The sequence below is a fragment of the Glossina fuscipes genome, unplaced genomic scaffold (genome assembly GCF_014805625.2).
Source record: "Glossina fuscipes isolate IAEA_lab_2018 unplaced genomic scaffold, Yale_Gfus_2 148, whole genome shotgun sequence".
Lineage (NCBI taxonomy): Eukaryota > Metazoa > Arthropoda > Insecta > Diptera > Glossinidae > Glossina > Glossina fuscipes.
In genome coordinates, this window is record NW_023998491.1 from 1,963,131 (window position 1) to 1,989,454 (window position 26,324).

The window sequence follows — 26,324 nt, forward strand, 5'->3', positions numbered from 1 at the left end:
ATTTTGAATCGGTTGAATAGGTAGCACCTTCCGGGTGCTACAAACGTCCGCACAAACCTAATATATCCAATACCGTAAGTGATGTAGGATTTAATGAAATTTCTCCAAGAACCTGCAAAGTCTCTGAAAAGTTAAGGATAAATGAAATTTCTTCAATAAGGGACAAAGAGGTGTAACAATATAATTGTAAAGGCAAATTGTTCCGAAATGCAGTTGAGAGCAAATGCTTCTGAAAAGTTTTTTCAAATAGCGCACTGTTATGCTGTCGATCTAAGTTAGCTTGCTGCTGATACACCCTAAAATCAACGACGCCATAACAGCTGGAAACTTTAAGAAATCCTTGCCAAGTTTGCCAAGTATCCCTATAAGAGGGCTATTTAACTCTGAAGCAAAGTGGTAGAGTACCGCAACTAGCTTGTAATACTTTTATTGCCTATTTTGTTAATATTATTATCTAATAATAAATAATCTTATGCTTTGCCTAGTTTACAAGTATATGAACTAATAGGTCAGGAAAAAATGTGACGGTGTTTTAGATTTATTTAACTTTAATAACACAACCCGCCTCAAGTCATAGCACTAAAAAAATTTTATTGCTTTTGTTAGCCTAGAAAGTAATGGTGTTTGACGATATAAGAAGAGATTTTGAAAAAACAATCGCTGCACATCGACCAAGGCAGTAAGTAGACAGCACTTTCGAGAATTGCAAAAACATTTTTGGTTCCAACGTGCGTGAAAATGGTTCACTTATTTCTACTCTGAAAATTTGAGCATTAAAAATAGGTCGTAGTCTGGTTTGGAACTTCCCAAAAAAAATTTGCAAACAAGTGATTCTAGAACCAAAGCTGGATGCAAGTAATCAGCTCATTATTTGGGTAGCACAGGAATTAAAAATGAGAAATAGGATCGCCACCGAAGTGGAGACGTTGCTGAAGCAATTAATAAGTGGCGGTGGAAAGTAGGCCGGGCACGATAATTGGGCGCAAAAAAATCGTGACGCAAGATAACGCAGTCCGGATTAATGCGAAATGCTTCAATGGTTCGTCTTTGTTTAGACTGGAAGGTAATCATGCATTATAAGCTCCTCGAGCCCGATCCGACTGAGTTTACATTCTATAATCAATAAGTAACTAATGCTACATAAACGCTCCATCATGATACGCTATGAACTTTTCTCCTACATTCTGATCACTTGGCGTTTTCGGGTACCATCGTATTAGGCTGGTATGCAACATTCCTTAGATCTACCTTCTATAACATTGTTTGTTCGTTCTCTTTCAATCCCGTTCTTTCTATTTATTATTACTTTTATCTAATCCCATTAGTCATAAATATTATTTTGAAATTTTTTTTTTTTCCATTTTTTTTTATTTTATGTGTTTATTGTACCATCATATCTTTATAACTTTTTATAGCTCAATGCAAGCTGTTGGTGCAAAGCAAGAATTGTTTCGCTTTATTTTGCTTTACTTTAAACGAAATTGTTTACATTCGTTAGGGTGTCACAGTGGAAATCCATTTGTCCACCATGCTGTTCAGCATAGTTTTTGCCATTTGTGTTGTTTTAGATTACACCGACCCGTGCAGTTAAAGCCTTTTTTGTTTTTTTTTCTTTTTTTTTTTTGTAAATTTGAAATATGTGTAACTTATTTCTATTTTCCTTTTTTTTTATAGAATGCGGAAATTCGTTAAGGTGTGAGCAAATAGAACTAGTTAGTAAAAGAGGGTCAACTAAATAAATTGTTTATTTTTTTGTTTTTTTACTTAAATGAAACTGTGTTCCAGTAATTTGGCAAAGTACCAAAAAAGCGCTTGCAAGAAAGACAACTTTAAGGAAAATTTATATAACATTTCCATTAACTTATTCAAGAATTCATGCAACATCAGCGTATTCACAAATTATAAATTATTAGTGAAAAGTCCCGGAATTTCAAAGGGAGTAAAAATTTCTTAAATACGTTACAAAATAAAAAAGAGTAGTTCTGTGCGCCACATCTAATAGCTTGGTTTCAAGCCAATCTATGCCCTGTTAAGGGGAGAAGCGCTTCTTCCCTGTCGCATTTAACCGTTTGAGTACCAGACGGTTTTGAAAAAATACTGTCGAAAAATCCCAAACTGACGGTGCCTTACGTATTGTCGAAGTCGAGCGCAATACAATTACAATAGTACTATAGTAGTGCAATAATATATTACAAAATAAAAATTTCTATTTTGGTGTTGTGTTGTGTTTTCTACAATTTTTGTGGAACAAACTTGAAATATTTATTAACAAACAATTTAAATGCATTTAAATACATAAAATTAAACAAGCGCTATGGCGCCGCTTGGTATTTCTCAACATCAAACATAAACAGCGCGATCGCGCTGCTTGGTACTCAAACGGTTAATAAAGGAGGCTTGCGGAGAAGCGAACCCTTCATTGCGCTCGTTTTTATAACTCTCGATTTTATAACAGTGCGATAAGGTGACCGCAATTCTACTTCTTAATGATCTCTGAATGCTAAAAATGATCTTACAGCAAGTGAACTGCGAAAGGTTCTTTATTTTACCCAATTGCTCTAGCATAAAGGGTCTGAAGATAAATTCGAATTAAGTTAGCAAAGACACCTACAATATAATAACTGTTAACAAAACTCTGTTAACGGCTTAACAGAGATCTGTTAAATAATGAAAATTAAGATATAATTGGATTTGCAAGGCAGGCTATTCCCTCAATATTAAACAACCTAAAATATTTTTGTGGACATCGTCGTGAAAATACCTTTCAAGCAAACTAAACAAATTCAAAGTCTGCTTATGGGAACTATTTTTAACAATTATTTGAAATTTGGTATGTTAGCGAAAAATGGGTATGGAAGAACACCCGAATCTGAGACTCTGATGCGGCGAAACTAGAAAATGTCAGCTATACTCACCTATATCATATGACTCTATATAAAAACGTCTATCCAATGAGCAAAAAAATTCAAACTTTTCTTTCGGGAACTATTTATACCGATTTTTTGAAATTTGGTATGTTAGCGAAAAATGAATGTGATCGTGCGTGTGTGTGTTGCCGTTTTTGCCAAAATTTTTATAGGTCAACGTCAAAACATCAAAGTTTCCATTAGCTTTTTCAGCAGCTTTTATTTACATTCTCTACATCAATTGTCTACATCATTCTTTTATATCATTCTTGATATAGGTGAATATAGGCGACATTTTCTAGTTTGGCCACACTCAGTCTCAAATTTGCCCATTATCCCATATCAATTTTTCGATAACATACCACATTTAAAAAAATTGTTGAAAATAGGTCCCACAAGCAGAATTTGAGTTTGTTTAGCTTGTTTGAAAGGTATTTTCATATAGATTCATGAAAATTCCACAAAAATATTTTCCTTTTTTTAATATGGACGGAGTAGGTTTTCAAATCCAACTATATCTCAATTGTAATTATTTAACAGACCTCTGTTAAGGCGTTAACAGAATTTTGTTTACAGTTATGGTAGGTGTCTTTGCTAGTTAAATTCGAATTCATCTTCACACCGTTTCTAGCATATAGGTTACTCTTCCTCTTCTCTCAAAACTTTTTTTTTTTTTTGATAATCTTGTAGTACGCATTTCCTTTATTACGCACTCTCTGTATTCCTTGGGCTTGGGAAAGAAAGCTGCTCCTATAATTACTCATTAATCCAGCTTAGAAGTCTTTCTGTCACTGGTTAACTTGTTTAGTTTTTTGCACCAATCAAACCTCCGCACGGGCCGCGATTTTTTGTCTCTTCCTTCCATTATGCTGGACAGGCGCGAAAAAGCTAAACCAAAACTTTGATTCTCACAATCTGACTTGTATTACCGGGAGGGCTGTAGCAGCACTTGCCGAAACATCCAAAGGGAGGAATTCGTTGTTTCTTTTCAAACATTGTTCTAAGTAGTTAAAGGGAAAAGCAGCGCTTCAGCAATAGAGCAAAACTTTTCATTATTCTCCTGAAAGATTTTGAAAATATTATACCCTAAGGGCTTCAAGCATGAGATTTTTCCTGTTGATTTTTGAAGTTGCTGCACGACTACTCTCATTTGCTAATATTAAGCAGCTTACTTTTTTCCTGCCTTGAGATCACTTTATAACTCAATGCCTTAGGCTGACCGAACCATCCCTGTAAGTAGCAATAAAGTTACCTCAAGGGCCGTCCTCTATTCGTGCAATACGGTGACGGCCGGAAATAAGTGAGGATAAAAAGAAAGCGAGAGCGCAACGGTGGCAGCCTAGCGGGCATGTGTTCAATTGGTAGGCATTATGAATTAAACAACTAAACACTCACCATAGCTACGACCAAATTAAACTCTACCGCACTGCGATTTGACCCTGCCAATACTGCCTTGTTAGTCGTGGTTCTTGCCTACTTGGCTACTCTTGCGGACAATGAAGTCGTTCGGGCTTTCATTACGGATTTAGATCGAGTAGTAACAATTTGCTTTTCTTCTAGTCGTGTGGCAGCACAAGCGACGAAAAATTCAACCTCCAGTGGAGGTGCTTACGTTGGCGATAGGCGGACGATCCTTACTTCGTACTTTACTCGAACAAAAGCGTATACAAACCACATTAAAATTCCTTCCACTATCAGCTGAACTACAAAAGTATGAGCGAGGCTTGCTTAAGGTTTCGAAATAACACGTTTAGCCAAACTAGTGTAGCATGTAACTTGCCTCAGTAGGTAATGTGCGTGCCAAACCAGAAAGGCTACCAAAGGTATCGATTCGCAGTGCACGAATGTATGAATGCCATCCCAACGACGATTGCGTAAATAGCGTTAAATTACCGTTAGCGGTACATTGTAGATAAGAATGTGGCAAGCAATAAAATTTCTTTGGTTGGTTTGAATGCATAGTTTACTGCAATTAATATTTAACAGCATCGTAATACTATCCTCATTCTCTACAGCAAACAATAACGAACCAACAAAGCAACAAAATGAGCGCAACTAATTTGTAATGGCAGCTAGAACAGCAGCTTAAAACACTTTTCCCTCTCTCCGGAGAAAATGGATATTTGGCTACCAGCAATGCCGAGTGTACTATAACTTTCCAGTAAACCAGCCAGTAACATGGTGTGACATCTATTATGAAATAATTCCCACACAATCTACTCTGAAGCTTCCGTAGCTCGCCATTTTCGTAAGTTCATAATTGCACAAACTATAAAATAATTAGGGCTCACTCGTCTTGATGTGAAATGTCACAAATTGCCTTCAGTAGAATTGCAATGAGTCCTGACATGCCGTCCTAAGGGATCTGTCAAAACATTATTTACATATTTCATGCTTTGCAACTTCATACCGTTCGATTCTATGCCATATACCATTTCACAATTCAATAAAATAATTCCTTGAAAATTGCTAAACGTAAATTTTTTTCGCTGCAACTTAATTTTTTGGATGGCATTACAATAATTTTTGTCAAGAAGCTTGCAACACTCAGAGGGTAAGTTCAGGAACGCTATAAAGTGCATCAAACGCTGAATCAGTCTAAGCATGTCTGTCCGTCCGTCCATTCGTGCGCCAGTTATATCTGCTTTTCGTACACTCATTTCCGGCCGGAAAGGTGACCTTAGCTACGCCCCTGTTATACCATAGAGTGTAGCGATTTTAGTTTTTTTCCTCTTCGTGTTGCGGTGGCTTGTGCACAAGATTCGTCTACAGCCAGTGATATGATTCTTTTGCTTATTTTCCTTCTTTGAAAGTTTTAACGTGAGACACGTTCAGTGAAAAGTTCATTTCACGAGTAGACATTATCCCTTACAGCAAGCAATGTTTCCTATCGTTTTTATTAATACTTTTTTAACTTTTTTTTTTTAGTAACTTTCACTATAAATAATTTCAAAATTGTAACATAAGTTTTTGAGAATTTTGTGTCTAAGTACGTTTTGCTTTATCTCATAGCTTACTGGCTGGAAAAAAAGATTCTCACGGAGACATTTTGCTCTGACACAGTAAAGTCAATTTGTCGCTTCACTTTAATAATTTATATGTGTAGAACAACGTCATTAGTAAAGGTAATATAAAAGAAAATAAATTTCAAAATTCTAGGAGGCGAGGGACTTCCTCCCCGGGTATGTTTTTGAAGGTGCGCTTGTAGATGCTTGTAGCGCACCTATCAATTCTCTTAGGATTAAAATATTGCTTAGCCGAAACACTCGGACAACTTACTTGCCTTGTTCAGTCAAACTTGACCCAACTGGAAGAGGAATCTGCTTCCCTGGTAATGCCGTATATTCGTCGATCGGTTTTAATTTATTTTCCTTTAAAATACTTTTCCTTATCGTCATCATGTCAAAGACAAGGAAAGAAAAGAAACGGGATATATATGCTGACAAGTCGTCTTCTTCAATGCTGTAGTCATTGACCTTAAAAGAAAATCGCTTTTCGAAATAAAAGCGTTTGCCCAGCCAATCGACGATGAAGACGAGGAAATAAATTGTTATTTGCATTCATTTGTATGTGTATGTGTAAGCGAAAAAATCATAAACACAACATTAGAACTTGAAACCTTAACTTGAGGAAATTTTGTGCATATTTTTATACTCCGCCACGATACGATAACAGCAATAAACATAGCATGATGTAAGGTGACCATAAGAATTATAATTTTTTTTTTCTTTTTTCTTTTAAGTTTTTTTCTCTTACCTCCTTCATGATGATTTTATACTTATTGTAATTTGAGACTTCGTTACTGGTGTTTTTTTTTTTTTTCTTTTGTTGTTGCTTTTCGTTCCTGACAACATATAAAACAATCTAAAGATCGTTGTAAACTCTCTGAAAGAGAGAAAATATTTTGCAAAGCAAATGCCATTCGGCATGGATAACAAACTGGTTTCAGATCAACAGGGAACAATGCAGGCCCGTATGGAATGTGTCTGCCTGTGTCTATACAGTCATAAATGTAATGTGTGTAATGTGTGCATCAATGTGTGAGGCCATTGCTAGCTTAATCCATATGTCCAAATTCCAAGAATTTTGTTCTTTTTCTTCAATTCAAATCATAAAAATTCCGCTTTTTTGTAAAAAAAAAAGGTAAGAAGAAGGAAGTATTTCAACGCTTCTCAAAAATAAACAAAACTATTAAATTGCTTATAACAAAGTGCTCAAGAATTTCAATTGCTTGGCTTGAAAGCGGACGCTTCACTCTACCTATCACCGAAAGATGAGGGGTATATTCATTTTGTCAAAACGTTTGCAACGCCCAGAAGGAAGCATCGGAAACCCGGCAAAGTACTTATATTCTTGATCAGCATGTCCCTCTGTCTGTCTATCCGTCTGTGCAATGTCTGTTGCAAACATTGTCTTGGCCGTCTTCAAGTTCAGCAGAAACATTGGAACCTGGGAAGCAGGTTCGCATTGAAAATCGCTTGAAGGACCCGCCCACAGCGCCACGTAAACTGAGAGCACCTCCGTTTTTCAAAAGCCATAAAAATCAGTTTTTCTCCCTTACTCTAGTTTATACTAAGGCAGATAAATGTACAAAAATTTGAACGCATATTCAATGGACGATGCTGTACAAAATGAAGAAAATTGACCCCACTTACCCAATATTATAGTGTATTAAAATTTAAGTATTTTTTTCAATGCCTTTGAAATCGGCAGAAATCGACTTCAAAAACCCCACAAGATATATATATATACAATTGTTGGCCATTTTCAAACATGTTCGTCTGCTCGTCCGTCCGTCTGTCTGCCTGCGCAACTGCGTAGTATTTATGGCAAACATGCTCGCGTTAGCGAAAACGAATATATCGCTTACAACAAACATTATATGAGACACAAATCGGCAATATATAGCATTATAGTATTCTTAGAACTATACTCGTCTAGATCTAATATCGATCTTTTACCGATTTTACAAGCTTGAATAGCTTTTGTCTATGAACCAACTTTATGTTAAGGGTTTTCTCTATTCATGCAAACTTCCATCGAATGGATTAGAGGACCTACATTCTATACACATCATTGATCAAAATAGAATTTACAATTTATTAAAGGATTTTCTGTCAATGATTTTTACAACGTCTGTTCACATCAGTTCGCATGTAGATTACATAGAATAATTTACTTTTCAGCACAGTAGCGTTACGAATTACCCAAAGTACCAACCGACCTATCGCATGATCCGAAGTAATTAACTTTGAAAAGGATTAATGATCAATTATCCAGTCAATGTGCTTTGAAGTGTTTGACTTAAAAATTTTAAAAGATTTTTCTTCATTTTCCTTTACTGCCAGATTTAATCGGTAACGCTTGGACTAGCGCCTGGATAGCTTTTTATACTAGATGTGTTTTTTTTATTTCATCCTTAGCAGTTTTTAGCATTTGTTCTTGAAAGCAATGATTAAGCAATAAAATTTTTATTATTTATTTTAAATATGCCATAAAGCATTTCTTTTCTTTAAATTTTAAGCGAAATGTGCACTTTATCATCAACATCGTCGTAAATAACGCTACACGTTATTTAGAAGTTGAGCTGACGTGCTTAAGTCGTTATTTCAGTTATTCAATGTAAATGCATGCGATAGACCAACTCAACTGGGTGTTATCTGCATAATTTTCGGTACAAGTATCCAACCCAAGACTTCCTATATGCTAAGCCACTTTTAGCTCCGTTTTATTATTTTTCTTCTTTTTTTTACAATTTTTCCTCTTTCACTCTTCCTCTTCTCCTTGAACGCTTTCATACTTTGACTTTAAATTACACTTTTCTATGAAAGTATACACAATTTGTGTTTAGATTCAGAGGCGATATGTCACACATGTAGTTAAATGCTTTTCCGATATATCCTTTTGTTTTTGTTTCTTGCTTTCCTTTACTTTTCGCCAGGGGTTTTAAAAGTTATGGTTTTTTGTTACGGTTTGCTTTGTTTCACTCGTTAGTTGGTGTGCAAGTGAAATTCTAAACAGAGAGAGCTAGACGGAGAGCGAGAAAAACGTAATGAAGGCTGATGATGGATGCCGTGCTGCCGACACACAACACTAAAGCTTAAGTGAGCTAATCAATGCTTGATTGTTACAAGTTAACTTTTTACAATATGCGACAATTAAGAGCAGAGACGTTTAAACAACACAAACAACACATGAAAAGAGTCCAGGTTAAAAATATGCTTTATAATGTACATATTTTATTAAACCTAGAAGTATGTTACAAATATTCGACGAATTAATTTTAGAAAATAGTTAAAAAAGTTAAGTAAGTTCTTCAAATTAAATTAAATTAACTGAATTACTTTAAAAATCAATTTATGGCCAATGTACATGAAAAATTACTTGACCATAAAGTGGAAAAATTTTACATCAATTTTGAATAACTATTTTTCGATTAAAAGTATTAATTGCATTTTTTAAGAAAACTATTCCGTGGATTTCACGAGAGATACATATTGTCTAGGTTACGGGGTAATGATGAATGTGTATTGAAATTTTTTTATATTTTCTGAAAATACCTTTTTTTTCAACCCGATAAGAGCTTCTGATGAATATGTTTACCATAAAATAAGCGCGAGATAAGCGTGATAAAAAGATCCATTTGAAAACATTTTCCTTGGAAAAGGAAATTCGACCGTGAGGACTTCTACTTGCCCATAAGATTAAGTTGATGTAAGCCTAAAAACACATTAACCCCACAGTTTGCACAAAAACGTTTTCCTTGGAAAAGCAAGCTTCTGTTACGTAAGTCTTAACCGTGAGCATTTCCACCTACCCATAAGGTAAGCTTTATGTAGGCTTAAGTTGAACATTAACTCCACAATTTATATGAAATTCCTTGGGAAAGGAAACTTCCGTTACGTAAATGTTAACGGTGAGCACTTTCATCTCTCCATAGGATAAGCTTGATGTAGGCCTAAATTGAATATTAATCCACACTTTATATGAAGCGGATTTCCTTGGAAATGGAAGCTTCTGTTATGTAGGTCTCAACCGTGAGCACTTCCACTTGCCCATAAGATTAACTTGATGTGAGTCTATGTTAAATTGCAATAGTATTCTTCACAAGATGGTTAACTGCTTGCACCGCGACACTCATGAAGCTACAAAATGGAAATGACATTTTAACTCATCTCTAAAACTGTACAATGGCCAACGACTTGTTATGCTTTTATGTTTATCGGACGTAATAGGAAAGGTTCCAGTCGGAAACAAAGACCTTTCCTTATACTATTATACATACTGCAAGTGGACTTGATAGTTTAAACAATTTATATATCGCAAAATGCTCTTCTTCCGTTTTCATTTAACATGGCAACCCTAAAAGTATGCTACATATATTGTATGTTACGATTGTGTACATACGCAATATGATTACACCGGTCTAACAACTTTACAATTTTTGTTTTTATTTTAATTAAGTTTGATTACAAGTTGAAGGAATAACTCTGTTCGCTTCTCAAGGCTTCTCATAAATAAAACGCCCCTGGGAACTTTTTCCCTTATTTTATTGCCTTTGCCTTTTTTTCTTTGTTGTTTCATCTATCTCATATGATATTCTATTATGATGTTTTCTTTCAACGCAAGCAGACTCGACATTACCCAGCATTATAAACATTTGCACATTATCTGTAATCATTACTGATATAATGTTTTACTACTCACCTATCAAGTAGAAATGTATGATAAGCTCGCAAACGAAGACATAAGTAGATGTAGATGGATTGTGTTAACACCTCATTACGTATGCGATGACAGGCGTCCCCCATGTTTACAAGGCTCTAATGCCGACCGAATGCCGTACTAGTTTCAAGTGTATAATAAAGTTAACAGCTCGGTGTATAAAAGAACCCTTATTTTGCTTTTTTAATAAATTTCAACACAAAAAAAAAAAAGAAGAAAACGTAAAATATTTATGCAAACACATGCGTAGACCATTAGCGAAATACCTGCTAATCATAGCTTCTTTCACTTTTCAAAAGATTTTTACTTGACTTTAATATTTTTCAAAATTTCCAACTCCATCTGTTTCGGTTAAGGAAATATAATTTAACACTTTCTCGTTCGTCTTTGAAACTTAATTAACAATAGAAACTTTTCTGCACAATAAGAAAAACAAACATACTAACTGTGTAGATAAACAATTTTCATGCTGCCCCAAGGTTGCATATTGATGACATTGGCCTTCCAAGGGTTACAATGCAACAAACAAAAGTATCTTAGAGACGCCACAAGGCAGACACACCTTTGTTTTTGCTTTTTTGCCGGCTTTCCGTGATATCGGGGAGTTTTATTTCAACTATGGCTCCGCGATATTAGCGGCCGTTCTCGGGACAATATGAAGAAGACCTCACATAAGTCACGACGGATTTTTTGAATTTTTATAACAAAGTTGATATCAGAGAAGGTTATTACAGCTCTTGCCCCGAAATGTCAAATTTAATGCAAAATCGAAAACCTATGGCATTGTTTTCTCAGACGGCTAGTGACCGATTACAAGGCCCGATTGCGCCTATTAGTTATTAAAAGAGAGATTTATTTGCCTTCTAATGCTATTAATTTTCTTTTTAATAACATTCCCTTGAATTTACTTTTTTCTTTTTACAGGAACTTAAAGAAAGTTTCAACTATGGCTTATTTTGTCCTCCGTCAAATGGCAAGGCAGGCAAATTCCTGGACGAGGAACGCCGTTTGGGTGATTACCCTTTCAACGGGCCAGTGGGATATTTGGAGGTAAGATTTTTTTCAATTTTCATACTCATAATATTGGATGGGCGCGGTCGATTTTTTCTAACTTTAGAATAAAAGTGGAAATTGACATGGTTTGTTTTGTACTACATGAGTAAAAAGCAAACAGCACGGAAATTAAAGATTTGGTTTGATTGATGGTTTCGCTTATCTAGGCGCGAGGGCGGACAGATGAACAAAAGAATAAGCGGACAAACTTAAGTGCATTCCGAATTTGAAAGTGGCGAACAATTTATATCCTTTATGGGTTTCTGAAAAACAGAGGTGTTCTTAGTTTATATGGTACTGTAGGCGTGTCCTTCAACCGATTTAGCTCATTTGCAATGCCAACCTACGTGCAAGAACTTTCAATGTTTCTATCGAATTTTAAGTTGACAGCTTTACAACAGGCATTACATACACGGACGGACGGACATGGTTAAATCGATTTAGAATTTGATGGGTCTCTGAAGCTTCTTCCTGGGTGTTGCAAACGTTCTGGCAAAATCATCCTTCGGCGAAAGGTTCAAGTCCATTCGTACTTCCACATCGCTTGATGCGTGGTACAAAAACGGTACACGAAGATTTACATTCCCATTAATGCAAAACAAAAAAAATTCAAACTCTTTAGAATAAAATTTTCTTATTATTATTTTATGATGATTATTCATTATTAATATCGTTCGCTTTCAGTTGAAATACAAACGGCGCGTCTATAAAATGTTAAATCTTGATGAGCGTCAATTAAAAGCTTTACATACACGTGCCAATCTAAGACGATTCCTTGAATGCATTAACGGTGGACATGTGGAAAAGATAGCAAAAATGTGTGCCAAAGGGCTGGACCCGAATTTTCATTGTCCCGAAAGTGGGGAAACACCGTTAACAGTAGCGACGGGTGCTAAAAAACCAAATAAACTTCTAATAGCGCTAGTAAATGGCGGAGCTCTCTTGGATTATCGCACTAAAGATGGTACCACCGCATTGCATAGAGCAGTAGAGAAAGATTCATTGGAGGCAGTAACGTATGTATATATGATTTGCATAAAATTCTCTAAAATTCATAACAAGTTACCTTCATTAACTATGACAGAACCTTATTAGAGTTGGGTGCCTCACCTAATTACAAGGACGCTCGTGGCATTACTCCTCTTTATATATCAATAACACGTAAATGTGATGCCAAAATAACTGAAAGTCTATTACACGATCATGCTTCATTGGGTACTCAGGACAATCAAGGCTGGAATGAAGTACATCAGGTAAGTAAGACGTTTCCGTTTTCATTTATTTTTGCAGAAGAGTTGTTTAAAAACTTTTTAGTTATATGAAAAAAAAAAAAAAAAATTCAGCCGGAATATAAAATTACAAGATAATCAGTAATTAATTGCTTTCTAAAGGTGTTAGTCAATAAGTGCCCGAATTAAGGCCATAAAGTAAAAGTTGTTCATAAAAATTCCTTTTTTCTTTATGGGCGATACATTCTGGTCGGTCCTTGAAAAAGTCAAATTTGTTGCATTTTTGGAAAGTGATCTTTTACTTTAACAGCTATTCGAATCCACATTTAAGCAAACAAGTGACATGCGTTTTTAGAGTAGAGGGGTCTCTTCCAATTCTAGTTTCTTTCACATTTCACAAACAATATTCAAATATTGGAGGGCTCAACAACACTTGCAGTTTACCCCATTTTTTTGCCAAAATTCTATTTTAGCGCTAAGACGAATCTCGAACGGACAAGGGAGAGCCTCAGATATAGGAGATGTGAGAAGAACATGTCGGTTCTACGCGAGAGTAATCATTTGAATTCCTCGATTACGACCGAATTATATGCGCATTTTTGCAGAGAGCTTTTTATTAAAAATTCAATTTGCTTAGATCGCACTAGAGAACGGTTACTAGAGACGATGTAAAAGGTCCGATGCTTTCAATCACATATAAGCAAACAATAAGTTTCACTACAGAGCCATACTCATCAATGAGCGATCGTGCTCCATAGCTTACGAAAAGTTTTTTTTTGGCATCTGCTTAAGTCAGAGGGAAAAGTGAAGCGATTATTACGTATGATGTGAAAGCTCCGAGACTCTCAATCTCATATAAGCAAACCATAAGTTTTACTATAGAGACGTTCTCATCGAACGCACGTGCTCAATAGCTTGCGGAAAGTTTTAACCATTACATCTACTTAAGCCAAAGACGTTAAACATTTGCATGACATATCATTATAACCACAAAAATGTACAGCTTGATGAACATTCTTGACCGCCTAACAATACTGTTTTGCTCAGAAGACAAGTAAAGCAGCAGCGACCACTGATAACTGCCGTAAATTGGAAAAATTATATCCTTATTAAAAAAAAAAACAAAAACAAAAACATAACCAGCAGCAATGTGCGGATATTTTCTCCTCAAAATGAAAACTTAGGGCACTTGTTGATTTACCGCATAAGGTTTCGAAAGAAGTATGGTGCAGGGGTGAGGGTTGTCAAATTTCAGGTTTTTTTTTTTTTAGTTTCTTATATGGTTTCAGTATTAATAGTAAAGGCACAGTAAGATGAAAACGTAGCGCTCTTTGCCTCAAATTATATGCAATAATAACAACGTTTTCCGGGATTATTATTACATTTTTCGGCGTTAACGTTCGATCTGTGATTCGTAGCAATATTTTCAATTATTTTATATTCCTACCCTCTATTGATGTTTGGCTTGCTAAATAATTTAAAAACGTAAAAAAAAAAAAAAAAAAATCATCTTGTATTGTTCTATATTTTTATATAAATGTGGGGATAAATTGCTACTACTACCAATCTCTCAAACACTACCTACTACTACTACTACCTGTATTGCTATAAAACTACCAACCAATATAACAACTACTCTACTGCTACTATTGCTACTACTACTACTACCATACTACTACCATCTTATGTACTACTATTTGGCAAAAAAAACAAAAAAAACAAAAAAAACAAAAAAAAAAAAAAAATGATATAATTAGGCTTGCCGTCATGGTCTTGTCCAGCATTTGGAACATTTGTTGTTTTATGGTGCTGACATGGATGGCCGTAATGCTTCCGGTAATACACCATTGCATGTATGCGCTGTTAACAATCAAGAGGCTTGTGCTAGAATGCTTCTATTTCGAGGTGCCCAACGTGGTGCGCTAAATTTTGCCAATCAAACTCCTTATCAGGTATTTAATAGTATATACTTTCTTATGGTTTTTCTTCTTGCGCGGTAAAATTTTCCAAAAATTTTTTTTCTATATACATACATATATATACATATATATTTAGCAAATTTGTATATTGAAAAATGACCGCATTCCGCATTTTAGAATCATTTTTAAATAAGTCAAACTAATTTTGAGTCAACTTTTGTTTTTGTTTTTTTTTTTCATCTCTCTCCCCGTAAATTTAGGTTGCAGTTATTGCTGGTAATCTAGAATTGGCTGAAATTATACAAAACTATAAAATCGAAGATGTTGGTAAGTTTAATTTTCTTGGAAATTTAATGAAAAAATTCCCCAAAACGACTCGGTATGGAATTAATTTTAATGAATAAAAACTTTCACCACAAGTTGGCCATGTGCTGTTTGGTTATATTTTATCTAATAGAAATCTCATCAATCATTGCTTTCTTTGTTGTTACACATAATCATTCCATTTTTTTTTTTTTTGGTTATTCTTTCCCTTAATTTTCTTCATTAATAAGAATTTATCAAAAATATTGGTTTTCTCTCTCTCTCTCTCTCTCTCTTTCACCTACATTTACGGTTGTTTTAAAATGGTTTGTTCGCAAAAAAATTCCCTAAATTCATTTCCATCGTTACTCAATCTATAAAATTTTTGTCGATTTTGTTTTGTGCCAAACTGTACTTTCGTTTGAAATATCATTTTACGTTTCTTCTTTCACGATCTCTCATCGTCCCATTGATGTTATATAATATAAATTGAATGTATCATGTTAATTATCATATAGTTTCCTCTTTCTCTCTTTCCCATCATCATCATCAACGCCTAAAACAAAAGTATTATCGAATAACATCATCATTATCATAGTCTCGTACGCATTGATATATCATCCGTTTCCGTAGGCAATTATAAGACATTTCGATTATAATTACAAAAAAAGAAAAGAAAAGAAAAAAAAAAAAATATGAAAAACATTTATACGCTCGTATTAAATAAAATTCGTAATTAATTGTTTTAATTAAATTAAAATTTGCCTGTTATTAGTTCAGCACTGTTTACCCATATTTGTATCTATAGATCTATCTTTGTTTATTTATTTACCATTTTAATGCAATATGTAACGAATAGTTTGTATGTGTTTATTATAATCACAGTAATGCATCACGCAAATATTATTTATTCTGAATAGTTGACACAGAACTTCACTTGAACTACTATCCCCAAAATACTTTGTACTTTCAACTTACAATTTATTACTTAGTCTAAGAGATAGTGTGACCCCTCAAGGCTTGATTCGTTCCAATCGATTAGTTTGCTTATCTGTTAAAAGATATGTTTGCCTCAGCGATTAGCCTTCACTACAAGAAAATGTCATCACCAATGCATGCATAAGAAGCAAGTAGATAGACTATATTCGAACACAGCCTACCATCAAATACCCTACATCATTTTGTTTAATGCAATTACTCATACAAGGACTTCTCAAAACAAGGCTTTACACGGAGAATGGTCGCAATAGTTATACGATCCGAAACATTTTCTATAGCGTTCGCACTTAGACCAAAACATGTCGACATATCAAATTTGCGATTTGCATCGCGAGCAAGAAGAAACCACACGGACAGACAGAATACAATGAAAAGCGGATCTAACTCAAGTCCTTCTAGATGTTGCATACGTCCGCACAAGCTTAATACACCCTTGTAACGGCCTCTCCAAATAGAAAATTTGCCAAAAGGGGGCCGTTGGATAGGATAGGGTGTACAGCGGTGTTGGAGCATAACATCTTGCCCCCCGGCTTAGACATACTTTGTCTATCTTTGCTTCGTCAATGACAAAAATGATACGTGCTATCTACTGCCTCACTCGGGCAAGTTAATTTTTAAATCTCCCGTGCCTATCATTCGTAGTGAGCTCGGTTTTGGCAATTTCACGCTAGCCTTTAGGTGTTAGGCGTAGACCATCAGTCAGACAAATTGCATAACTTCACGCTTCCAAGCTTATGGTATAAAAACAATAGAAAAGTGGCCAAGACAAAGTTTAAGCGGCCAGTAACCTTGATGAAGTTTCAGCAGTCTTTCCAAACTTTCGCATTCTTGAACGTACCAATAACAGATGATAGACGAAGATTAGTGTACATACATCATGTTGCTTTATGGAAGAACAAACATTCCAATGGATATCTAACAAAGATTTTTCACTTCAATTATTTTTGTTGTTTTCTTTTTGCATTTCTAAGTACGTGGCAGCTATGTATTTGCTATGTATATTTTCAAATTTTATCCATCAATGTCTGCACAAATTTTCAATTTCATGTGTTTATTCTCTGCGTCTAACAGACTGAGCGGGGCGAACTGGACCCCCAAGCTTCCATTTATGATTTTATATATATTTCTTATAACGTCATTGGTAAATGGTTCGGGGCGTTAAAAAGGAAATGTAAAAATTAATATATTTTTGTATGCTTAGACGTAATAACGCTACGTATCATAACCTAAAGCGTCCTAAAGTCTCCATTTCTCGCACTTGAATGTGTGTAACAAAAATATAATTATCAACGGTATTGCCCTCCTTTGCTTATTTACTCATAACGTCTGACGAAGGCATGTGTCCTTTGTACCTTTTGCTTTCAACCCTCACTGATGGTGAATATACATCATTTTGGCTTTAACTATGTTCAGGTTGTTTTATGAATTTAGCAGGCAGAGGGATATTTATTAATACATTGTTATTAAGGCTTTCATTTTCAATAATTAAAAAAATCATTATTAGATCGTACGCAGCAGTCCGTTATTTTTTTAATTTTTGTTCCGTTTGTTATATTTTCTTTTCACTTTTTTTTTAAATTATGTTTAATTATGTTTAACATAATTATATTGTTTTCTTCAAAAGTCCAAGTTATAAGTTCCTCAAGCCATTTTCTAAAGTGAAAGAATAGTGCAGGCCTGTCTTTATACCCTGCTTAACGCGATAACGACTACTTTCGCTAAATAATAAGTCTTCCTCCTCAGACTATGCTACAAATAATAATCTCTACAAAATTTTATAGATTGAGTAAAATCTTTAAATTCGTTTCTACATCTGAGTTACCAAAAACCCGGGCACTTTCATTGCAAATCTATATTCCCTTGCCAGAGAGGGTGTATGTGTTTGCTAACTTTATATATTTTTTTCTTACTTTTATTGCGCTAAAAAAGAACCCAAAACTTAACCCTTGGATATGAAATAACTGTTTTAAAAGGAAAAAAGTTTTCGCAGAAATATTTCAAATAGATTTTCACTCCCGGGAACTCTTGCATCTGCAATGCACTAATATTTGTTGAATGGTTTCAACTCCAACCATAAGGAATTCAAAAATTGCTAAATACCTATCAAAGTACATATACAAAAACATACATATATAAGTTATAAGTGAAAAGAAGAAGCACAAAAAAAAAAAAAAGGAAAAAAGTTAGTAACATTTGAAATATATTTATACCACATACAGTACCCTTTCGCGGACCGCCACGTTATAATCCCAAACGTCGTTCAGGCATTAATTGGCTAAGTGCCAATGGTGGTGGTAGTATTGGCGGCGGTGGCAGCCTGATGGGTACATTGACACGTAATAGCACAGCCCCTTGTACTGGTGGCCTCCACCACCACCGTGGACCACCGTCACCATGTCCATCCGAACACTTGCCATACAGTTCGGCCAGTTCGAGTCTATCTGAGGGATCATCCGGTCACCGTTCACATGAGGATGATATCAGCATTGTAACAGGTATTCATTTTGTTCATTTCATTTACACTATTTTTATTTTTCATTTTATTTTATCGTATTTTTTTTTACTTTTTTTTTATTATTTTTTTTTTTTTTTATTATATATACGTTTGTGTTGTTGGGCTTTGTTTCGCTTTCAGTTTATTTGATTTTTCGATAATATTACTAAAATAGGAAATTTTAAGGATTGGATTTCTTCTTATTTAATGTTTTGAGAAAATTCAAGGACTTATTGGTTTATCGTTACTGCGTAATTACATTCAGACTATATGTTAGGCTTTAGTTTAGTTAGTTTACTAAAGAGTCATTAAATTACAAAATTACACTTGAACATCAATTTAATCAAACTTGAAAATTTTCTTCTAAACTTTAATTCTCTATATATATATATATGTCACTCAGAAGAGAGTTTAAGACAGATAAGTATATGTATGCGAAAATGTTTAAAGCATGTTGAATTTATATGTTTGTGTAACATTAGCAGATTGCATGTTTCAAAAACTCTTTAGTCAATATATCCTAAATCAACAACAGCAACAATAGCAACAAAATTCAAATAAAATTGCATGTCGCATTACTGTATAGAAAAAAAAAAGATTTGTTCCTCAGCTATTGGACAGAAGCCAAAGTTGTTATTATTCTCTCTCTCCCACCGAGCATAAAGCCAAACCATCCATCATTTATCGAGGAAATCCCAACATAAGGGGAAACTCCATCACATCAGCGTTGTAAAAGCACTTCCCCTTAATCTTCCAACAACAAAAATGTGTGCTTAGAGTAACATCAATCACATTATCATTTATAAGAATATTTATTCCTCTCTATCATTCTTTATCTGTTTCTCTCTCTCTCTTTCTCTCTCTCTCTCTCTCTCTCCCTCTTTCTTTCTCTCTGCCTCTCGGTTTTTCTGCTTGTCTGTCTTTTTTCTTTTTACTTATTTAGATAAATCCTTAGGCGATACTAGCGATATCATTAGCGACTCGTCAGGGGTGGGCACAAACTCTGATTCTGCCGCCTGCTCGATTGGTCATCCTAGCACAACGGTGGTTTGCATGGAACCCTATGTAGGCAATTCGGTGGGCCACATACGCCTTCAACCGGGCGACGTAATCGAAGTAGTTGGATCCACCGATTGTGGCCTCCTGGAGGGCTATGTGCGCGGCACCAATCAGTCAGGTTTCTTTCCGGCTGAATGCGTTCAAGAAATTAATTTGCGTCAAAAGAATATAACAAATGTAGCCACGGCTACAATAAACCAACACTCACCTTACCAGCATTCGACAGTGGGCTCGTCTGTTCACCAAGGTTCGCCTCAATTGAGTTTGGGAGGTAGTTCGAGTATTGGTTTAATCAGCAATAACGTAGGCGCCTTGCCACGTCCTAGTCTAATTCATCAATCGCCCTCATTGTCGGTGAATAGCGGTGGCTCTACACAAGCACTGAATGGCACGAATTCTGTTGTTGTTGTGGAACAACAGCATAGCACAACTGTCGTAAATGGCTCTCAGCAAGTAGTTGGCCAATATAGTAGCGCTACAGCTCCAAGGGTAAAGAAAAGGTACACATCTTTAGCCAATCCTAGAGGTGGTCAGTGTTCATTCTCTCCCCCTCCTACTCCTTATAACAGCGCATTTAATGAGCCTCGTACAGTAGTTTTGCACCGAGCTAAGCGTGGTTTCGGTTTCATTTTACGCGGTGCAAAAGCTTCGTCACAACTTATGCAATTAAAACCGTCCGAACGTTTTCCGGCTTTGCAATATCTTGACGACGTCGATCCTGGTGGAGTAGCTGATATGGCTGGTTTAAGGCCTGGCGATTTTCTTTTAGCTATTAACGGCGAAGATGTTAGAGCTGCTTCCCATGAGAAGGTCGTTGAAATGATACGCTCAGCCGGGGCTTTGGTATCAATGACCGTTATATCCCCGCAATTTCCAAACCAAATGCAAGCCACTCCCCAATACATGCCGAGTCATCATATATCGAGCGGCCCAAATACGCCGCAAACCTCGCATAGACAATGTGCTACATTGCCCCGAAAAATGTCGTTAGGTCCTAATTCGTCAACAGGAAGTTCTGGGGGTCGACCAGCTCCTTTGCCACCGAGACGTGACCCTAAAACTACTCTGTCGGTGGGCAGGGCACGAGCCAAGTCTATGGTGGCCGGTTTGGAAAATGGCGGTGAAAAAGAAGATGACGATATAACGCATACGAAATCATCTTCAGTTGAGTCAATTGTCACACCCACTCCCACCCATCCTAGCACACCGGTTCAATTGCGTACAGCCAGTATTAAAGCACGTCCAACTTCAAGTCGCATAACAGCCGCAGAACTAGAAGAGCTATTCCAACGCCAACATGGGGAGGTTGTAGACAGCTCCAATCGATATTCCACCATGATGACCACGTCACGTTTTCAATCCGGTGTTGAAAGTGGAGCAGCCACTCCTCCAACCAACATCAATTCTCCACTAAAAGGGCCTCAGGTCTACGGCAGTGTTGCCGAAATGAAGCGTAAAACCAAGACCAAAAACGGAACATTACGCGGCAAACCTTGTGTAATTCCTACGGTGGGAGGAGGGCACGATTTAAAACGATTCCATTCCACGCCAGATCTGAATGTCAACGGCGGTTCCTCTTCTTCTATTTGGACCACCAATGTAAGCAAGGGCCATCTTTCACAGGATGACGTGACCACCTTACACGCTTCTATGATCCGTTTAAATACATTGCCCCCACCCTCACATCCTCCACCACCACCTCCGGTCGTCGGACAGGTAGTAAAGGTAGAAACGCGTCAAAATTCTGAATATGAAAGCACCATATCGTTGCAGCAGAAACTGAAAAAGCGTGCCGAAAACGACGCTGTCACATCAGCAGCTATCGACGGTGTTCAATCAAGTTTCAACCCGTCAGCAAATGCTAAAATCTATGCTTCACCGCAAGAATTGCGAAATGTCTTGGCCTGGAAGCTAAGGCAATGTCAGGAGGTAAATATGTTATAAAGAAAAAAGAAAGAACAATTCAAATCAACAATTCGCTTTACAGAATCGCTCGCAGCCAGTGAATCAAGCTCAACAACCAAATAGTCAACTGCAACAGGAACTTGTTTTAAATCAACCCCTCGTTTCAAATGCGCAACAAAGTCAACAACCAGACCCCCACACACAAATTAGTCAATATGCACAACCCACTGCTTTGGCACGCACCAATTCACCTGCCAGCTCTAACTCGGCTGGGCAGTATGCAGCACCTCAATCTCAAAATGGTTCCGCAGTTATAAATCAAGTCAACAAGAGTAGCAACAATATTAATAATAATACTAATAATAACAATAATAATAATAGTAACGGCGGACAACTTAATATACCAACTGGTCCAGCCCCTCCTATACCGGAACCCGACTACAGTCTTAGTGAATCAGATGGTGAAGATGAGAATTCTATATTAGTAGCACGTAACACGAAACTAAATGAAAAAATCGCTTTAATCGATGTTCCCGAGACTAGCGGCAACAGTCAAGCGAGGTTTGTTATTAACAAAATTCGATAGAATTTAAACTTGAATATCAAACATTGTTTCATTTTAGTGGCAGCAGCTCAGGCTCGGGTTCCATTTCACATTCCTTATCAGTTGAAGAGATCCAACGTATACGCAGCAATCTTAAAATCTCTAAGTCTTCGCCCAACGGTTTTAATAAAGTTGTCGAAAAGATAGTCGCAGACGGAAGAGCCGATGCAGAAAAGAGCGAAAAAGATGATTCTGAAAATAACAATAACAACATGCTGAACGAAGAAGAAGATAGTTCTTCAGGGGTTAGTAGCGATCAGGATGTAATGGCTGCCAATAATGTAGTAAGCGGGCCGAGAGCTACCGATACAATTAAAAAGAAACCAACCGTAACCATTGTGGATGATCCAAAAACCATCCCAGATCAGTCCATTTCAGATCAGGATGAAACAGACAGCACAAAACTGCCTACGACACCACCGCCGCCGCCACCACCTGTGGAAACAAAGACTAAAACAGCTAACGTAGCAATTGAAAATACAACCAATAAAACAACAATTTCACCTCAGCAAATGAAGACTAATTCAGTGGTAACAGTCACAGTAGCTGCCGCCAAAGAAAAATTACCTACACTAACAAACGTTGTAGCCAGCACCGCCGCTGCTTTTGAAGCTAAAGCTGCTACTGCAAATGCCAATATTTCTGCAACGGTGGCTAATATTCCCACCACAGTTACTGTTAAGCAAATGGTCCAACAACATCATGCACCAGTCATACAGCAACAACAACAACAAATGTCGACATCAAAGGTAAAGACACTGCTAGTGCAAAGTCAGTTAGTGGCCAGTAAAGCACAGCCAGCAATAGCTGGTCGCTTGGCTCAACAACAACAGCAACAACAACAGCAACAACATATAAATCCCAACCAAAAGTTGTTAGCCACTCAACAGCAAATAATGCAGCAACAACAACATCAACAGCATTTACAACAAATTCTCAAAGCCAAAGCGGCTGCAGCAGGAGCTGCCGCCACTACAGCAGCTCTGGTTGCCAAGCAACAGCAACAAATGAGTGCTAATAAACTTCTGACATCGACGACTTCACAAGACTCCACCGATGAGCAGCGTTCAGATGACGACGGAGACTTAAGTCCTTCCCCGCCAGCCAAAGGCTTTCAGAGACATAATTCGTTAACACGCAAACAAGCCGCCGCTATTGCCATGCAACGAGCTACGCGTTCAGCTGCCGTTTCGCTGGTGCAACTTCCGCCACCCATTGAGGCTGACAGTGATAGCGAATTATCGCTGAGTGCAAAAGGTGCTGTTGGTGCGACCGCAACTACGGTGGGTGATGATGATGGATCTCTGGTTGCAGAGAACATTGTACTCGCGCCACCGCCACAATTTTGCGATTGCAATGACATTAAGCATGTGCCGCAGTTGCAGCCACAGCAACAGCAACAGTCGACATCGCCTGCACCGCCCACTCAAATGCAACACTTGCAAATGCAGCAGCGCGTTCACCAGCCACAACAGCAGCTGTCGCTACAGCAACAACAGCAACTACAATATCAGCAATACCACCAACAATTGCAACAGCACCATCATCAACTGCAACACCAACACCAACAACAGCATCAGCAGCAACAACAAATGATGGCCATGACCATGCAAATGCATCCACAACACATGCTGCAAATGCAGCATATGACAAGTAATGCATCTGCTGCCGCTGCTGTTGCTACTGTTGGTGTTGCTAGTGTTGGCGGTGGTGGTGGAAGTGGTGTGGGCTCTGGCGCAGCTACTGCTTCAGCAGCAGCCACAGGCAATATGGGCACATTAGGTCGCGTTCGCGTTGTTGGTACTTTACCCAAAAACAATCATCATCGTTTGCATTAAGACAAAACAGTAAAGCTATACTTTTCCCTCCTTGTGCAAAACAAGGTAACGCTTGCTTCCCGGAATTTAAAAGAGAGAAAAACACATGTTTTTTGTTTTTTAAAGTTACAAAATATCTGCTGCATTAAAAAGATAAAAAGTAACGACTGCCAGTCTATTAACGATCGCACTCGGAAACTAGCATTTATTATAACAACACGCACAAAGGTCGACTAAAATTTGAATTAATGGAACTTACAGTTTGAGCTTTTCCAAACAAAACATATTCCATGAATTTCCCTCTTTTCGTTTTTTGTGACATGCACAAGAATGTTTGACAACAATCGATTTCCAAGAATAGAAGCGTCCTTTACAACTTCAACTACACTACAGTCTTTCCTAACTAAATTCATTTTCAAAGAGCCCGAACAACATTTTAAGGACATTTTCATAAGGAATGCTGCAAGATCGAGGACCACACAATAAATTGTCAGGGAGCAAATTTTTAACATATAATAGCTGGCATGTGTGCGCCCAAAAAAGGTAGAAAGTTAAATTTAGAAAAAAGTAGTCGCTCGGTCCGGAAATATGACTTACCGAACATTATCAAAATGAACACTATCTTTCTTGTACACCGTTTCTATTAAACAAATAACTAGTAGCTTAGCAAATGTTAACACACGACACCTGCTCATCGAAATTTTTTTTTAAATAGTTAAATACGAAAATGAAGAGATCGAAATAAAATAGAGTAATTCCAATATAGTAAGTATGTAAAGTAAAAGTAAAATTTCTGCATTTCAGTAAAGAAAAGACGAAAAGTCGAGGAAGTAATAACCGTTTGATATTTCAAATGGATTGCATATTTTTGAAACGAAAAAATCGACATATACATCAGAGGGAAAGATTCAGTGTACAAAACTGAACGTCTTTTGTCATCACGATTTATTAGAAAAGACTAGTCACCATACCGATAGTAAACTTATGAGAAAATTACACCTAGACCATGTACTGACTCCATGGACACTAGGTCCTCTGGACTCTTGTTTTGTAAACGCATACACTTCAGTTTCCGACATAACCTTAAAGATTGATTACTTCAATTTTCTTTTTTCCTCAACTGAATGGTCTCTATCTATTGATACCACTTTAATTGCTAACAAACGAGGAATATGTTGTTGCAATAGAATTCCTTAAAATTACAACAATCAGCCTTTTTAATAAATACTAAATTCTTTATCATCTTATTTTTTTTTTATTTTTTGATTTTTTCCAATTCCCGACAATTATTGATCATGATATCACGAGAGAATGTTCCCTCTCGTTTCGCCGATGTGAGGGATAATTTGTAAATATTTCGCTCATCAGGCCAATTGGAAAAATTATCAAGCAAAAATAATAAAATAAACTAAAGAAACATATTGAAAGGAAATGAAATTAAAAGAAGTTATGATGATGAGAAGAATGATTCAATCATAGATGACTCTGATAAGCTCTATGTAAATACAAATCAATTGGCAGAATGGGACCGATGTTCTCCGACCGATGTGAATATGATTACAATGAATGAAACTTGGAAATGTTAGACATAACATCGTCCTTAACTGCCCCTTAAATTCCAATCTACAATACTATATAAAATATATAGAGTTATTATCTCCCTTGCATCGCTTGACTGGGGTTAGTAGTACTCTTCCCTTTCCATGTTCTTCAGTGCAACACTTGATTTGGTGCTTGAAAAAAGCCACTTTGTAAGGTAAAAGTTTCACCCACATCTACACTTTCGCTACCATTTATAGAGCAAACTTATGGCGTAACCTTTTTTTTCACTTTTTAAAGTCTCTTTTTTTCTCTTCATTGAAAGAGAGAAAGCAACAACTTTCATTGCAGAAAAAAAAATTAATAAGGAAAGAAATTTGGAAGAAAAACCAAGAAATTAAATAAATATTAATTAATTAAAAATTGAAAACACTTAATAAAAAGAAAAAAAAGAAACTATAAAGCACAATTATCAGAAGCAAAATCTATAAATTTGCTATATACGCATAAAATTTATGCATTCATTAGGAATTTACAATTGAAGGTTTTGAAATGTAATAAAAAATGATTTTTTTGTACAATTTTATTTAAATACGAAAAACAACAGAAGAATATATATGTTTAAATACGTATTTGATAAAAAAAAAAAAAAGTAAAAATGAAATTTTTCTTTTTTCTTTTCTTTTGCTTAATTGTGTTATGTGTGATATACATTTGAAAAAAAAAAAAATATCGAAAAAAATATGAACGGAACATATGTATATTCACCAAA

General features: G+C 36.3%; 1 protein-coding gene across 11 annotated transcripts in view; it reads left to right on the plus strand.

The window, feature by feature from the left end:
- Positions 1 to 25,885, plus strand: part of LOC119641410 (protein shank) — a 179,748-nt gene extending 153,863 nt beyond the window's left edge. For 5 of the 11 annotated variants that reach the window (XM_038040050.1, XM_038040051.1, XM_038040049.1 and 2 more), the window contains 9 exons: positions 11,556 to 11,681; positions 12,369 to 12,700; positions 12,769 to 12,937; positions 14,671 to 14,865; positions 15,093 to 15,159; positions 18,354 to 18,629; positions 19,572 to 21,616; positions 21,675 to 22,153; positions 22,216 to 25,885. In XM_038040050.1, coding sequence (XP_037895978.1) covers positions 11,556 to 11,681; positions 12,369 to 12,700; positions 12,769 to 12,937; positions 14,671 to 14,865; positions 15,093 to 15,159; positions 18,354 to 18,629; positions 19,572 to 21,616; positions 21,675 to 22,153; positions 22,216 to 24,034 — 5,508 coding nt within the window. In that variant the 3' untranslated portion in view covers positions 24,035 to 25,885. Of the gene's footprint in view, positions 1 to 11,555; positions 11,682 to 12,368; positions 12,701 to 12,768; positions 12,938 to 14,630; positions 14,866 to 15,092; positions 15,160 to 18,353; positions 18,630 to 19,571; positions 21,617 to 21,674; positions 22,154 to 22,215 lie in introns of those variants that run through there. The other 6 variants (XM_038040053.1, XM_038040054.1, XM_038040057.1 and 3 more) reach the window with 4 other exon arrangements.
- The last annotated feature ends 439 nt before the right edge of the window (positions 25,886 to 26,324 follow it).